The sequence below is a fragment of the Passer montanus genome, unplaced genomic scaffold, assembly GCF_014805655.1.
Source record: "Passer montanus isolate IOZ18808 unplaced genomic scaffold, ASM1480565v1 scaffold21, whole genome shotgun sequence".
NCBI classification, from domain to species: domain Eukaryota; kingdom Metazoa; phylum Chordata; class Aves; order Passeriformes; family Passeridae; genus Passer; species Passer montanus.
Window position 1 is genome coordinate 4,203,368 of NW_024366703.1, and position 17,615 is coordinate 4,220,982.

At 39.8% G+C, this 17,615-nt stretch overlaps 1 protein-coding gene and 1 long non-coding RNA gene across 12 annotated transcripts in view; one reads left to right on the forward strand and one right to left on the reverse strand.

Annotated features, from left to right (window-relative positions):
* The first annotated feature begins 6 nt into the window (after nt 1-6).
* Nucleotides 7-17,615, forward strand: part of CPEB3 (cytoplasmic polyadenylation element binding protein 3) — an 83,235-nt gene continuing 65,626 nt past the window's right edge. For 4 of the 11 annotated variants that reach the window (XM_039708702.1, XM_039708703.1, XM_039708710.1 and 1 more), the window contains exons 1-2: nt 7-258; nt 8,246-9,156. In XM_039708702.1, the coding sequence (XP_039564636.1) occupies nt 201-258; nt 8,246-9,156 (969 nt within the window). In that variant the 5' untranslated portion in view covers nt 7-200. The other 7 variants (XM_039708712.1, XM_039708713.1, XM_039708705.1 and 4 more) reach the window with 6 other exon arrangements.
* On the reverse strand, nt 5,004-7,563 carry LOC120501921. Its single transcript, XR_005627419.1, has 2 exons — nt 7,432-7,563; nt 5,004-5,677 (listed from the first exon to the last, which is right to left on the reverse strand). It is a non-coding gene; the product is annotated as an uncharacterized LOC120501921 (long non-coding RNA).

The following is a 17,615-nucleotide window of genomic DNA, read 5'->3' on the forward strand; positions in this document are numbered from 1 at the left end:
GCCGCCGTCACCGCCACCGCCGCCCGGCCCCGCACCGCGCCTGCGCCACGGGCACGGCGCGAGCCCGTGCCCGGCCGCCGGGAGCGCTGGGAGCTGTAGTCCTGCTGCGATTCCGCCGCAGTCCTGCCGCCGCTGGGAGCTGTAGTCCCGCCGCCGGCGCGGGTTTAAAGGTCCGGCGGGGCGCTCCCCCTGCCCTGCCCATGTCTCTCCTCGCCGCCGCCGTCGCGCAGTCGCTGCCCGGCTCCGCGCGCGGGGCAGGTACGGGAGCACGGCGGGGTGGCCGAGCGGGGTCTGCGGGGGGAAGGTCCGCGTCCGGCGGCTGCCGCCCCTCCTGCCGCCCCCCGCCGCCGGCCGGGACCGCTCACGGGGGGAGGGAGGGAGGGAAGGGAGGAGGGAGAGGCTGGGCCGCCTGCTCTGCCCCCTCCCCGCTCCCGCAGGGCCCCCTCGGGCAGGGGCAGCTCCCGTTCCCGAACAGGTGCAGGCGCCCCCGCCCCTGCCCGGCCGCCGGGCCCTGACGTGCCCTCAGCGCGGAGGGACCGGCCGGGGCCAGCCCCGAGCCGGCTGCCCAGGAGGGCGGCGGCTGGAACGGCGGAAGGGACATTAATCCGTTCCAGTGGTGGTGGTGTCGATGACAAGGACAAGCGCCCTTGTAAGTGGCACTTGGTGCTCGATGGAGGCCGGGTGACCATTGGCATTTCTGTGCAAGCGGGGTGAGGCATGGCACGGCCGGTGGTAATGGCAAAGCTCTCTTATGTTGGTGTGCTTCCAAATGGGAAAAAAAACCCCACCCTTCTAAGGTGCTTTTAGAATTTGTTGTGTGTTCAGAAGTCAACTTAGAGCATCACAGTCGGAAAAACTGGAAATTTAGAAGCTGAAGAGCCTTTATAGAGCAAAGAGGTGGATAGTATCTGGAAAGAAGTTGCCTTTCCAATTATCTCCACCGTGGGTGTTTGTCTCCTGCCTTCGTGTCATGCTCCTGAAGCAAAGGCAATAGCCTGTTTTTCAGAGGCTGTTGTGACTTGACAGATTCTTGGAAAGATTAGTTAGTAAAAATCAACTTGTATTTTTTTCTTCAGGTTATATTTTTAAAGAATAGTGCTTATTTGCTATATGAAACTAGTTCCTGTACCTTGTGTCAATTACACTGCAGTTGCTGTTCAAGGCTGCAATTTACAGGGCCAAGCCAGGGTGCAGCTGTGCTGCTGCATCAACCTAGAGCTGTTCTTGGCCGAGATCAAGCTTGCATGTGCATGACAACAGACATCAGGTGGCATAGGAAGGCAAGTTTAGGGAATATACCAGATTCTTTGACTGTGCTGCCTTACCTAGGGACAAATCAGTCTGGTTTTGAGAGTCCTTGGGGAGAGAAAAGTGTTGTCGAAATGGGTGTGAAACACCCGGACTTGAACTTGTAAGCAGTATTATGTGCATAATAGTGAGGGTGTTGTTTATTTTTTAACTGCTACAAATATCATAAAGAGGAATGCTGAATTATTTACAGAGATGTAAATGTTCCTTACAGGAGGTATAGAAACACATAGGAAGAAGGCATTGACACCCTCTCCCAGAAAATTTATTTTGTTCTTATTCTTGGGCCCATAAAATTCAGTGTTGCTACCACTGCTGAAGAGTGTTGGATGCACAGTGGCCTGAGTAAACCACATAGGCATGACCTCCTGGAAGAGATCCTAACACACACTGTCCCAGTTACAGCTGTCTGTGGCATGTAAGAACACTATTGGATATCAAGAGTTTCTGGTTCCTATTCCTGGTCTGGACTAAGCTCATTGCCTGTTGGCCAGAGCATTGAGCAGCTACGCTAGCCTAGCTTAGGTTTTTTATGTTCATTCTCAAGAGTTACAAATGGAAAGAGGGAAGCTGATTTTATTTCTAGGAGAATGTGGTTTGTGCAGTTTCTGTATTTTTGCTTTGGTGTTGAAAGGATATGCTGGTTGTCGGCCATTTATGATAAAGGTCATAGTGGCTAATAATAGCTGTGAAGAATATTTACCTGGAGAAATGGAACTAGAACCCAGGATCACTTGGCTACCTACCATTTGAGGCTACAGAACTATCTGTAGCAAAGGTGGCTAATTTGCTCTACCACTGGCAAAGGAAGGAGGAAGGTATGACAAGACTGGAATGGACAAAACGTGAATATGAGGTCAAATAGTGAACACTTGGTAGGTTTGGACTTTTTAAAATTTAATATTTTTCCAAACATGAGAAATAAAAACATAATAGGATACATAAAAGCATAATTGGACAAGCTTTAGTGGTTTCAAACTAAAAGACAGTAGATTTAGATTGACCATAAGGAACACATCCTTTACTGCGAGGGTGGTAAAGCACTGGCACAGGTTGTCCAGAGGGAGGGTGGATCCCTTCTCCCTGGAAACGTTTAAGGTCAGGTTAAGCAACCTGATCTAGTTGAAGACATCCCTCGTTGTAGGGAGGTTGGACTACAGGAGCTTTAAAGGTCCCTTACAACCCAAAGCGTTCTATAATGGCAGACCCCTTGACATCCCATAGATAGCTTAAAGATTCTGAAATCCAAAAACCGATTTTTGGAAACAGTTGGACAGCTTAGGGTGTATGTTCTTTTTCTGCTCTTTCCAGAATCAAAGTGTGATCCTAAAATACATAGATAACCAACTGGTTTTAAATTTGTCAAAAACCACATCCTTACTCTAGACAGACCAAGAATTGTCATTTTATCCTTTTCTATTCTCCTTAAACAAGACTGGATTTGCAGCTGCTCTGTTCAAATGCTTGCTTTGTTCTCCCTACAATCTCCTCCTTCACTCTCCCTCATCCCCCTTTTCTCTTAATTTTCTTTCCGCTTTTTGTTCTTTTTGCTTCCTTCTTTGCATTGGCAATTTCCACTATAAATCTCAGATTGCCTCTTGCATTTTGTTTTCATTTTTAAACTATTGCTTCCTATATCATCCCTTAATAGATCCTTCTTTGTTTCTTCCTTCCATTTCTCTGATGTCCGCTGCACTGTGCCTCACTCTGTCATCTCTTACCTGCACCTGGCAGTGAGAGGCTGCATGTGAGCCGAGAGAACTCTCCTGGGAGCAGGCTCTGTTTGGCCAGTGCAGAGTGAGGGAGAGTGGCTGCTCTTCCTGGAGCTTTGCCAGGGCTCAGCTCCCAGACACTGACTGGAGGTAGCAGCCATTTTAAGTAAATTAAGTAAAACTGCGCAGTTGAAGGCAAGTGCAGAACATAATGAAAATCACCAAATATAAGCTATTTAGGGCTTAAAATGGAGCCCTAAAATTGGCTATTTGATTTGCTACAAAATATCAACTTTTACAAATAAGAAATGGTTTGATAAAAAAAATTTATACAGATTTAAGCTTAATAAAGAAGTTGACAAGCAACTGCTGAAAGAATGACATGGAGGTAGATTAAATATATATGTATATGTTACTGTTTCAGTGAGGCCTGGAAAAGAGGACAAATACAGAAGGAGCTGTACCTTAATATGGTTCTTCTTATGTGGCAATATTAAAACTGTGTAAATTGTTCACTGTTTACAACAAAGCTAACTAATCTGGCAATATAGGAATATTCTATTTTGGCAAATCTAAATATTAACTGCTATGATAGCAACGTGTATAATTGAATTGCAAGATCAGTTAAGCATTTTTCATCTGCTTGGTTCTGTTTGGTAAAAGGTAAGTAGCCCTCAATTAGTCAAAAGTGAAACTAATCTGAGTCAAAAAACATGTTTCTACAATAAAACTTGGGTTTTTTCAGTACTGTAACACTTCATTTTAACCTTCAAGCTAGTTGGAATAGTCGCTTTCTGTCAAAAAGACTAGCATGGTTTGTTAGTCACAGGAGGCTTAAAGAGGCTTAAATTGCTTCATAATGAATTGCTTAAAATAAAAATACACCTTATACAATGTTAATTGAATTAGCTTGGCTTATTTTGGGCCTTTCTTACATTTGTTTCTTTGGAACTGGCCCAGGTCAAGTAATTCATATACCAGATTGCATTAAGCTCTTGTGTTCTGATTCAGCTGTCGTTACTATCTTTTAACTTCCAGTTATGAGGGAGTTGGTTGCTAGAAACAAAAAAAAAATTGTTTTGTTCTAGTGGCTATTTGATCAAAAACTGTCTTTATATCTTGATTTCCTTTGGTTCTGGAGTGCTTTTCCTTATCCTAATGATTGATCTATCAAGTGAAACTGTCTCCTGGGAAGAACTGACAGAAACAGTGCAGTCCCTTGCATGTGAATCCTCAAATCATCTGAAAAGCAGTAACCCACAAGTAAATAGGGGCACAGAATGCCTGAAGCCAGCCCTGTGAGAGGCGGATAGTTCATAAAATTAAGTATTTTACTATTGCTGTAAGAAAACAGTTTTGCTGCCTTTAATGATTCAGAGCAGCACAAACAGGTTAGAGCAAGTGTTGAGAAACTCTTAATTACAGAGTTGATTTAGGGCAGGCAGACCATACAGTCCAACATAAACAGAGTGCAGAAAGCAGAGACGTAAGTGTTAGAACAACTCACTTTCAACTGCCCTAATTTATCTTTCTCAGCTTTAGTCATCTCTCTTTTATGCACAAAGCTATGCATATTTCATCCTTGGAAAATCAGTCTGCACTTTTATTAAACACTGTTGTTTTCACACTTCTGATTTCAACGATGTATTTCCTTATAAGCATTACTATTTGGTGTGAATAATTAGTATTATGAATTACCCAGAATAAATATGCAGAATAATTAATGGACTAGTGCAAAACAGAGCACCAAGTGCCAGTGAATGAAATTCTGAAAATTTTACCTGACCTACATTAATGACCACTGTATTAGTGTCTTATGAGAGGAACTCCTGTCAGGCTGTGTATTGATGTGGAGGCTGGAGATATGGAAATGGTGGGTAGTGAAAGGGAGGGAGGTAAAGTGTGGCATCACCATGTACATGTTAAATAACATTCACACCTTGATTTTCTTCTGAGCAGCTTTTCAGCTTTTTTTTTTTTGCCTTTTTTTTTTTTTGGTGGAATTTTCAGTGTAGTAACAACTTGGTAATAAAAAAAAAGTTGTAACTTGAAAATTGGAAACTATTCAAATAGTACAACTTTTCACCTATGTACTGATTTTGATTTCTTTTTAAATTTTCATACTTGACCTATTTGTGTTTGAGCTTCAGAATATATTTAGAAATTATGTTATGACACATGATTATTTAATATATTCTTCAGCTAAGCAACGTGGCACGATTTCCTTTGTAATAGCTGTAAACTTTATAGCTGGTATGAGCTTATAATTAATTTCTTATGCTAGGACTTTGTAAGGGAACTGTGGAAATACTGGAACTATTTCTTTGTCTAGCAGTTGTTCTAAATAGATGGCTATTTCATCTGGGCTTCTAAATCAAACTATTTAAAAGCTCCTATTTAGTTAGTCACTTCCAGCTCAGTCTGACAGATATTCCCTCAGAGCTGATGATTCAGATTGCAGCAGTTTTCCCTGGGAAGAGGGAGTGTGCACATATTTCTTTTCCCTTTCGAGCTCTCTTCCTTTCGGAAGCAGCAGTGAAATGCTGTCCATCGGTAAGACTTCAAACCCCATGATTCCTTGGGAGAGCATGCGCTGAAAGCTTCCAGTTGTCAAAGTGCTCTTGCCAGGCTGGTCGACTATTTGACATATACCAAACCTGAAAGAAGAAAATAAATATACTGTCCTTTTGTTGATCTTTAAATACAGAAAATCCAAAGGTAACTGTTCCTTAAACATTTCTGTGTTGGCTGTGTGGGTTTCTGCATGCAACTGGATCTGGTATTGCTATGGGGATATAGATTTCCTGTAATGGATTGTAAATTTGTCCAAATACTTACACCCAATAATCAAGAGCACTGCATACTAGTCCCACATGAGACACTGGCTGGTCTGTCTTTCAAAGTCATTTATTAACCAGTATTTTTTCATTTGGACTGGCTTCATTCATTAAAGGAAGGTCTTGACCTTGACAAGAGGGTTAAATGGTGCAGTGATTTTTCCTTTAAGAAGCAAGATGGAAGGGAATATGAATCACAGTCCTTAGGATAAAGTTCAAAACCAGCTAGCTAAGTCAAGGTACATATTTGAAGCAACTGCTGTACTAGCCACTATAGATAACCTGGTGACTAATTAATTTAAATATAACTTTATTGACGACAGAATTTTAACATTTCAGCTGCTATGTTTTTCTCTCTAAATGTATTTTTATACTGATAGGTCACACCCAGGGGAGAGGGATACACATAATCCTTTTCTCCCTCTGATGTGGAGTCATCAGTTTTATGTAGCCTTAGGAGTAATAGTGATGTGGGTAGAAGTGAAGCTAATGGAAAGTTACGCAGACAGAGTTTGGTATATTGTGGTTTACTGCAGTATTGCTTTAAAATGCCTTGCAAGGATTGCTGCACTCCCAGCAGCAGCAGCAGTGCTGCCTGGAACAGATGCAGTGGTTTACCCCGTCCTTAGGAGCTTAATGTTGTCTCACAGCATGGTCTGCTCAGGCAGCCTTGCTGCTCGCTTTACATATTGAACAGGTAAATCAGGGGGAGCATAAGCAGTAACTTACCAGATACCAGAAACCTCTCCTGGAATTCATTTTAACTAAAATGTGTGTGCATGCCTCAGAAGATATTTAAAGGAAAGAGCAAAAAATGTAAGATAGACCTGGACCATTTGAAGTCAGAAAGGACAGTTTCATGCTTTGCCACCTTTCTTAAACAGTTAATTGATTTGGCTTTACATTGTTACATTACAAAAACAATCCTAAAAAAATGCAGTCTTAGGCATGGAAATGTCATATGGTTTTTGCTATTGAGTAATAGCAATGCATTTAGGTGATGTGATGGCCATCTTTAGCATAGTTAATTAAAGCAAGTGATTTGAGGCTCGTTAAAAATACTTTTGAGATTTAGAATTATCTCCTCAGTTGTCTAAAAGCCTGCAAAATCTGGAGGCTCGCTCCTGTTGTGATTTCATGTAGTGGCTGTTCATTGATGTCTGTATTGTATTATTACCATTGGGTCTCATAATCATGATAAAATTATATGATCTGCCCTGTTTCATATGGAACACCTTTTCTAGCAGATATAAGTCTCATCCATTTCACATACGTTTCCATTCTGCAGTTTAAACTTCTGTATTGATTTAGCAAATAATTTGCATCACTAGTCTTTGTCTTGTGTATATAAATGTGATTTTCAACATGCAGCATGTCTATATTGTAGCTATTTCGATTTTCCCTGGTTTTATATTTCATTTGAAAGCATTAGAAAGATCATAGTCTAATAATACCTCTCCGGTCTGCTGATTTTGACCTTACGGTTTTCTAGTGGAGAAATCACCGACGATTTCATATGTACGTGTATAAATAGAGCGGGTACGTATAAAAATAGAGCGAGTAGATAGCTATACCTTCAAGTAAAGGACCGCTTTGATGTAAAATAGCGTTTTACGCGGAGAGATCGTAAGGTCACCGAAGGCAAATCTGACACCCATCGGCGGCTTTGTACGCGGAGTGTCTCCGCCCCCCGGCCCCCCTTGCCGGCCGTGCCGTCGCCCGGCTGCCCGGAGCCGGCGCGGGGAGCGGGCAGGAAGCGATTGTGCAGCCGGGAGCCGCTCCCGTACCGCCCGCGTCCCTGCGCGCTGTGCCTCTGATAAACCTCAATCACTGCAAGCTCGCTTGTTAATTAAGGAAAATCGGGACCCGGCTCCTTTAAAGGTCCCCTAATAGAAAAGGGGGTGGAGAAGAGCGAAGACTGGTGTCTTTTTAACCTTGCTGAAGGACGCAGCAGTATTTATTGACGTATGCAAATAACCAGGGGGAGGAGGTGGAGGAGGAGGGTGCTTGGAAAAACAGGAACCAGAATCAGTTTCTCATTGCAGGGTGAGAGCTCTGAGTTCCGGTGTAAGAGAAAAGAGACGTGGCGAAATTGCTGTATATCTCTGCCCTATAAGCACATCTCTCATTTAGACTGAAGGGAAACAAGGCATCAAAAAGGGTGAAGCATCTTAAAAAATATTTTAAGGGCAATCTAGCACGATCAAAGGTTACATATTCCTAAATGGGGGAGGGGGAAGATTACGGGTTTGCCTTGCAATATGCTGTAGCATAGTACTAGCAATAGGACGAGATTTTTGGCAGGCAAATGATTAAAACAGACTGGCTTGCGGTATGAATGACAATGTTAATAATCTGTCTTTGTGGTTTTTTCCCCTACTGTTTCAGCTGCGCAAACCATGCAGGATGATTTACTGATGGACAAAAGCAAAGCCCAGCCCCAGCAGCAGCGGCAGCAGCAGCAGCAGCAAGATCCAAACTCAGCAGAAGCCCCCTCTACACCCATCTCGTCGGAAACACCCAAACCAGAAGACAACAGTTCAGTGACTAGTATCGGCACATCGGCTCCTTCCCAAAATAGCAAGGAGAAGATGCAGATGGAGTCTCCCATTTTGCCTGGCTTGAGCTTTCACCAGCCTCAACAAGAACCTGCAGCCGGCACCTCCTTGTCTCCCTCGTTTGGCAGCACCTGGTCTACAGGGACCACAAACACGGTGGATGATAGCTTTTTCCAAGGGATTACTCCAGTCAATGGGACAATGCTTTTCCAGAATTTTCCACACCATGTCAACCCTGTATTTGGTGGCACTTTCTCACCTCAGATTGGCCTAGCTCAGACTCAGCACCACCAACATCAGCAGCAGCAGCAGCAAGCTCAGCAGCAGCAGCAGCAGCGGAGGTCACCTGTGAGTCCTAACCAGGCACCTTTCGCCCAGAGAAATGCTGCTTACAGCCATCAGCCCATCATGACCAGCAAACCGTCTTCCTCCTCTGCCTCTTCTTCTTCCTCCTCCAGCTGGAATAACCATCAAAATGCGGCTTGGAGTACACCTTCCAACCCTTGGGGTGGGCTGCAGGCTGGTAGGGACCCTCGAAGGGCAGTTGGAGTGGGGGTTGGCGTGGGAGTGGGAGTCGGCGTGCCCTCCCCCCTCAATCCCATTTCACCCCTTAAAAAACCCTTCTCCAGCAATGTCATTGCCCCTCCGAAGTTCCCACGGGCTGCACCCTTAACCCCCAAATCCTGGATGGAAGACAACGCGTTCAGGACGGACAATGGCAACAATCTGTTGCCTTTTCAGGTAAATGACTACACACACCTTCTGCATGATGACAGCTATCACAAATTTCTATTTTTTGTAAGGCTACGTTTCATGTTACTGTTCTGTCTGGGTGACATCTCCATAACTCATGTTTTCACCAAATAGTCACCTTACGTGAAAGAAGTGGGGTTGAACCTAGGGAGTGCATACACAAAGATTTACAATTCTAGCTTAAGGTTTAAAATCTTATTTTTCGTGTAACTTATTGTTAAATGTGGTGTATGTGGGTTTTTTTTTGTTGCTGTTTTTTGATCTTTTTTTAGCATCTGAAAGGTAGTAGCCTTCATGAAAAACAGGTTCGGCAGACTACGTTCCCTTGGTGCTGTGTTAGAATTTTTTTTCCTATTCTCCCATATGTGAGAAAGCTGACATGTTTAAATTGCTGGTTCAGTTTTCTAACTGGGCTGTTAATTTTAACCAAAGCTGCTTCTTGACCTGAAATTCAGTTAATTATTTTATCACCATTGCAATAACTAATTGTCCTTATGTTGTGGTGGGATTTAACAGGGAGTCTGCTCACATAAGGCATCCATATGAAAAGCTGTGTACATTTAATACGTACACCCTGCTGTTATATTCACAGTGGACGTTTTGAATACATCTCGAAGCAGCGTGGGTGTGTATGGAAAGAGTGGCGTATCTGTCCTTTCCAGTAAGGAAATGCCTAATACAATTGACAGGATTTAGAAATGGCAGGAAAGTATTGTATAAAATAAACCATTTTATGCTGCTCAGAATATTTGCAGAGAAAAGAGACAATAGGACACGACCTTCAGAGCCATATTGCAATGGAGTCTATTTACTAGCTACATAGCTCTGAAATATTTAAAGCTGCAGTGCCCTTCACTGTTTTTTTAAAATCTATGACGACAAAGCAGATCAATTGCAGCTGAAACTGGGCCAAATGGAAGATTTGCAATTTTAATGCAGAATGAAACCTGTCATGGTGTGAAATCCATTTTAAGTTGAAAAAAAGCAGAGCTTGCACTTGCAGTTATATCTATACTAGGTGAAATGAATCTCAGACCTTTTCTAGGTTAGCTCTTTTGGTGTCAGTCAGGTCAAAATTTTCTGCTTTGAAATACAGTTAAATCAAGCATATATGCATGCTCTTTAGGTAGTTGTTTTCTCAAGAAAGTATGACTTCTCAAACATCTTTAACTTAGCAGTTTGGTAAGAATAGCATTTAGATTGACACTTAGTTTTCAAAACAGAGTAAAAAAAGAAATCAAACAAATGCATCCCCACCCTCATTATTTTAGGAGACTGTGGAAGTAAAATATATGCACTTTCCAGTCCTATTCAAAGAGGACATCTTATAGTCAGCCCTGAAATTTCATTTTGCTGCTTCATTCTCTTTAAAGGGAGAGTTGCAATTTTTTTATTGGCTGCCCTAAATGAAGGTGGAGTGGCTTCTGGTGAGCTGCTGGTTAATGTCTCTGGAGCACTGAAGGCTGGAGGAAGATTACACTTTAGACACAATTTGCATGCTGTAAATACTATGTTGCACAGAGCACAGCACCATAAAAGCTAATAGCTCCCAGTCATTTTTTAGGCATGGGAAATGTGTTTCAATTTACAAGTGTTCTGAATTGTCTACATGTAAGACATTACAAATCTTGGTATATTTCAATTAGTAGTGAAAACAACAGTAAATGGTCTTATTTCTGTGGTTTGGTTAGTGAGATACATCTTTAATGAATACAGAACTTTATTATTGTGAGTGTAAATTGTCACAAATTAAACTGGCAGATATTTACTCATCACAAGGAAAAATATAGCTAACTGCTTTTAAATAAAAGTTCTTTTGATTTTGAAATTAAGGTTTAAAAAAACCTGAAGTATTAGCCAATATGTAAATTGGAAATTTGTTTTCTTCTCTGTGGATTTAACCTGGTATTTTCATGCAGCAAATGCGTAGGCTATTCTCAGCACCAGCTGGTATAACAGTCTGATTTCAAAGAACACTTTGAAATCAGAACACTTGTATTTTTTTTTCCTATTAGGCTTCTCTTTTTTAAAATACAAGCTGCTGAATTTTGCTTATTAAAAATTATCTGGGTTACTGTTGATTACTGCTATACTTTACAAAATGCCAAAGACATCTTGAAACCATTGGTAGGAGACAACTGTTTAGTGGCACTGATAAAGATGAAATTCAAATTAGTCTAAGAGTTTAATATTTGCTGCCAAGGTTCTGGTTGTCTTTTTTCTTCTTCCCGCCACCCCTAAATTGGGCAATATGTTGACACAGTAAGTTCTGCTTGTCAGCACTATCAAGTAGTTCTGGCAGGTTTATCCGTTTACATCTGCCACCCTCCATAACTGTGTGGTTTTGAGCAACTTTAGAAATACCTTCCAGTAAACTTCCTAGCAACACACTTATGCACATTAGCAAGTTCTTTGTGTTAACCTGTTATTTTATGTTGGGATTATTAGGCTTTCTAAGAAAGAAGAAAACTGTTAATATGTTCACTGTTTGAAATAACATCAGGGAGAGCTGTTTTGTAGTTCAGGTCTTTGCAGTGATCATAAATTTTGATCAGAAAAGATCTGTAACTGAGATTTGTGTTCTGAGTATAATATTTGAAAATAGTTGATACTCAGCTATTGATGTATCTTGCTGTAGGAAAAAATGTTCAATTAAAAAATATTTCTCTTAAAACATGTATATAAAGCAATATACTACATTTTTTCATCCCTTAATTTGAGTAATTCTTTAGTGCATCTTGTATGTCAAAACCAGTTGGTGTCTGTCCCAAGGAGCTGTGCTGCAAACATATCAGGAGATTTAAATTACAACTTGGTAGGAACTCTGCTGGTGTTTGCCTTGTGATTGGTGTGGAAAGGCCACTAAAAATGATTTGAGGGAGACTACATTCATGCACTTAGTGGAAAAATCAATTGCACTGTATATATTTAAAAAATGGAGATACAAAGCTGATAGTTGAAAGGAAAAAGAGAAGTGATCAGTCTGGAATGAAATGTAATGTAGCAAGTAAGAGCTGGAGATGAGATCATGGGAACAGGTGTGGAACTAGGCCAGAGAGGAAATACAAAAACATGGCCAGTTTGTTCTTCTGAATATTTTTTGGCTTCTGAGTGGTTCAGGTGCAGGGTCTCTGACTATCATGTGGCAAGCAGTCCTGTTATGTTAGGTGATCCTCAGCTCTGGCATTTGAGGCTGGCATTCACTGATTGTCCCCGGGACGCCGTTCTCCCGGCAGTGGCTCAGTTCCATTTTCCAACTGAGTGGTGGGGCTTGTACAGAACTGTTGTCATCTCCTGCTTCTGAGCTTCTCTTTCCCTTCACATGTTTCAGGTAAATGGTGTATTTATTTGGCTTTTGGCCGTGTGAAGATATTGGGACACAGCTTGTGGGGTTAGGAGGATTGATAGTGCCTGAAATAGACCCTTGGAGGCAAGGATAAGAAATTCTTTGCAGGGAAGATAGAGAAGGAATTAAATGTTTGCAGACCAGAATTCTAATTATGTCTACCTTGTGGATTTTTAATTATAGCAACACTGTAACAATTTTCCAGAAACTGTGCTGAGTTTTGCTGTTTTCCAAGTAATGTTCTTTAGAAACATAAAATGCAATGCAGTTTGTGCTCTGAAGATTCTGGCATGCATCAAACCATTCTTGGCAGCTTTACTGATAAATATTTCTCTAGCAGAAATAAAAAAGGTGGTGTTTATTGTGTATAAAGATAGTTCTAACATGCTATCTTTTGAAGGGAGACTGAGAAAGGATTTTTGGAGAAGTGTTTTGGTGTGGTGTTTTTTTCTTCATTGTTTTCTATTGGAATTAATCTGAACCAGATACAAAATTCCTAAATTTAGCTTATAATTTTATAAGTTCAATATTCATACTTAAACAAAATGCCAATTCTAACATGCAGTGAGTTTGTGTTTAAATATAAATGTGTATATATGTATAAAGGTAGAGTTCAAGTATTGGAACATTCATGAGTGTAACAATTGAAGTTGTGTGTTTATGAGTAAAGGAGTTTTACTGGCTAATACTCTGGTCACTAATTTTAAAAACCTTTTTTAAATCTAGAGGGTTTTTTTCAGTCAGAAATAGTTGTATGCAACTGTGTAATAAGTCTATTTAAAGATTAATTTTTAAAACAGTGTATTTCTTTAGTCTAAATTTGTCATTCTGGGCTCTAGCTTCTTGGCAGTTTAGTAGGCAACCACACTTAGTGGTGTTACTGTTACCTTAAAAACTATTTCTTAACATGTAGTTCAGTCTTAATTTTTCTTGTGTGATGCACAAGCACTGGCAGCCTGCAACTTTATGGGCAGAAAGAAAAAAAAAAAAGGAGGAAAGTACCTAGGTCTGCTTCCCCCCGATTTCTTACACACTTCTGTTGGTACTACTAACTAGAACCAGCTACTAAATGTAGCTGGATTCTGAATACTTAAATGTGGGAGCACATACTGTGGTATTTCAGCAGTTTTCCACTGTAACAGATACAAGTGACACATGATGTTCTATCAAAGTAGTTTTGAAGTATTTTACAATTTCTTGTTAGATTTTGAATTTGATTGAATTGTAAATGTCTGCATGTTCAAATTCACTAAAACATAGGAATGGCACAAGAAAAAAGCACACAGCTGTTTTATATTCAAAGTATGATAATTGAGCACTAATTGCTTATTGGTCAGAGTTTTGATTTTAAGTAATCGATCATAGTTAATCTGTCGGAGTTAGCGAAGGAAGAGCAAAGGTCTGAGTTTGGTAGGCAGCTGATGTTGTGATCAACTCTGTACATAGACTGAACTTCCTTAAAAACATTAAAGGTATTAATATCAAAATTAAAACTTTGGTAGAGGATTTATCTGTCTTTGGGAGGAACCGTAGAAGGGAAGGGGAAAAGCATGGAGTTCATTTTGCTATTTCCCTTCTTGGATCGTCTCTCCCAGTTTTCATCTATTTGCCTCGACTGCTTTTGTGAATGGGATGTAAGAGGAGGAGGGACCTGAAAGAGTAGTGTTTTCAGGTTGTGGTGGTTCTTCAAGGAAAAAAAAAAGAGTTTGCTGAAAGAATGATGAATATTTCTATTTGTTAGCAGTTGGTAAAATAGCTCTCCTTTCATGAAGGTCATTCAAGAGTAATTTCTAGCAGACCTATACTAAGGGGAAGCTAAAATATAGCACTGTTTAGTTTAAAGTTTGAAAGTGGTCTTACCTTAAACAGTACACATCTGAATTCTGCTTCTATTCTAGACTTCACACTTTTTAGGCTAATGCGATATCTTTTATGTTCTGTACCTAAATTTAGGGTAGCACTGCCATGTTCTGTTTCATTTTTTTTAATCTATTTTTACCATGTTTCACAAAAGCATTGCTTTTAAGCAGTTGTTAGAATGCTGCACATGCTGGTACAAAGCAGTTGTCTCAGTAGTTAGAAGAATCTAAAATTTCTGTATATAGAATTAGATCTTCATTTGTGTAATCATTTTATTATTATGTGTAAATTTTAGACTTTTAAAAATGCAAGTTGTGAAAGGTCACAGAAACTTTCCTTGCATTTGTTCAGATTTGGTCAACATTTTAATTTCCTTAAGTTTCAGTTATATGATTCTGTCTTTTCCTACAAGCTATGAGTAGATTTGTAAATCACAATTAACTGATGGCTTCCTTTTCCTCCTTGTGGAAAAGTGGCTTTGTCCCTTTATTGCATGTTTCTCAAGCTCATTCCAGAGACAGAGTTGTCAATTTTTCTAAGATCTTATAGGAGAGAAGCACTGTGCCAATCAGGATAGGTACTGATCTGCTTTGGCACAACAGTGTTAGAAGGATGATGTGAAATCCATTCTACAGAGGTAAATAAGAGGCTCAGAGTCTGGGAAATTCATTTTCTTCTCAATGCTCAGTCTGAGAAGACTGAAAAATTGTAGGATTTTTCTGAAATATTTAGAATATAGGTCTTTGAAAACAGAACATCCACTGCAGTCTCTTAAGTTTGCTGTTTGTGTGAATCTCGAGTTAGGCATGAAAAAGTGAAGACAACAAATTGGTTCCTGTGAAAACTTTCAGTTTATGCTACATAGCAATTACTCAGGAATTAAGAATTTTTCATCAGGGAAAAGAAGCAAAATATTTAATTTCTTTGATACTGACTTACTGTGTATGTTGTTCTCTGTACATCTTCAAGATTCTGGAGAATTACTCCTGCTCTTCCTAATTTTTTTTTTTTTTCCTGGATGGCTTTGCAAAATTTGCAAGAATTTGAAACAGTTTTCTTTTAAATTCCTGGAGTCTAAATAAACTACATAAGCAAAACCACAGATTCTGTTGCATGTTAGAATTATAAATTTCACATGATTCATCACCAAAGTTAAGAAGCTTTTGATCAACTCTATAGTTCTTTGTTCTTGGTTTAACAAAGTTAATGAAAGATATGTGTAAAGAGCACTGTCAATAGGTTACAGTGGGCATGGCCCATTTTCTTTGTTTTATCCACCCTTGAACTGTTCAGCTGCTTTCAAACATCTATTTCTTCCCGTTCCTGAATTTTGATTCTGTTTTTCCATGAGGCTTCTCATTTGAGTTGGCCTACCCTATTCCACTTTCTGTGTCAATTTGCTTCAGGTTACAGAGAAAGGCCCAATAAATCCCTGTAGTTGTGTTCACTTAGTCCTGTGCAAAATTAATAGCATTCAGGGTTTTAAAAGTACATTTAATCAAATTCAAGAGGAATGCTGGCTAGAAGTTCTGAATTCTAGAAATCTGGACATTTTAACCAAGTGATAACTTAGTCTGAAAATGCAAAACTGATTTTCTTTCCCCATGCCCAGACTGAACTTCCAAAATATATGACTTGGGATGGATTTTCACACAGATGGACAAACAACCACTTCTGACATAACTGAGAAAAGCATTCATTATGGCTTTATCATGGACTTTTTATATATGATTTTGTTTTATGTCATAGTCATAAATGGATGTTCTGGTGAAATTCACCTTTCTAATGTGAATTATTGCGAAGGTGCTCAGCTTAAAAAGATTAATCCTAAAAAGTTATTTTTGGTAACACTGTAGGCAACTTAAAGCTGATCGTTTAATGGGAAATGTCAGACAACAAAGAAATTCACCCATCAAAGCTCTCTGGGTTTTATTCTCTGAGTAAGGCTCTTTTTGCAAGACTCATTTCCTAAAGAAAGTCTTTGGAATTGTAGCTTCTTCTTGAAATTGCTGAAATAAACAGAGCAAACATTTTGTTTTAAAACACTTGAGTGGTTAAATATTGTTTTGGATTAAATGAAATTTTCCTAATTCCTTGTTGAAAGTTGCTGCTTCATTCTGCTGAAGTAGCTTGCTTTGTGAAAGAGATGAGTTAAAAGCATTAATGAATTAACATGGAGGCAGCTAGTGTTACTCCCATTTACTGCATGACCTTAACATTTGTAAAGGATTAACAAATTATTAATGTATTAACTGATTGTTAGCATGCTAACAGATGGCTTATAAGCAAATCTAATGTCATCTATTGATGTTCTTAGCAAGTGTTAAGGTGTGTAATAATCAAGTGTGTAAAATGTTTATAGCACACTTTGTGCGTTTGAAATTTTGTTAAACTACTTATAAAGATAACTTCTAGTTTTAAATCATGATGCCCACAACAGTCTGACCTAATTATTTCACCTCACTAAAGAATTCTCTTGCTCATGTGTTCTCTCCAGGACCATATTGTTTCTTCCTGTGACAATTGAAAAAAAAAAATTGAGAACAGTGAGACCTCTGACAGTAACTGAAAGGGTTTTTCTTAAAACTCACAAAGCCTGAAGTAGCAGCTGACTGTGTAGCAGGAAGACTAAGAAAGAACAAGAGAGTAGAGGAAACAAAAGTCAGGAACAAGAAGAAGTAGGACTTTGATAGTACAGAATGGAAGGGGAGCTGTGGCATTTTCAAATATGGCAATGCCACATGACAATATACCCATGCACTTTCTGTGGATGAGAATTTTTGCAAATGAAATCTTGAAAAGTTTGGACCAGATGAAACATTGGTGGTGAGGGTCTTCAGGTGGGTGGCTCCTTCTGTTTTTGGCTGCTAAAAGTGAAGCTGGACCTGTGACTTCTGAGTAAAAAAATCAGCCATAATTGTCAGCAGATTTTACAGGTGATGTTTTGATGCAAGTTTCTGCAGACAGTCTCACCTCCCTTGTCCAAACAGAAACACACTCTTCTGACATGGTTTTACAAAGTGGTAGATTACTTGTATAACTTTTTTTTTCTTGCTAGGCAAGGGAGAAGTACCTGCTGTTGTGTATGCCATCCAAAACTACTTGAAAATGGATTGTAGTAAATTTTAAAGGTTTTTTTTTAAAGGCTTCATTTTTTTGTATAGGAACTGGAAAGTTTTCTTGCAAATTAATTTGCTTGCACAGTAGCTTTTTTCAAATATAAACTTGAGCTGGTGGATGT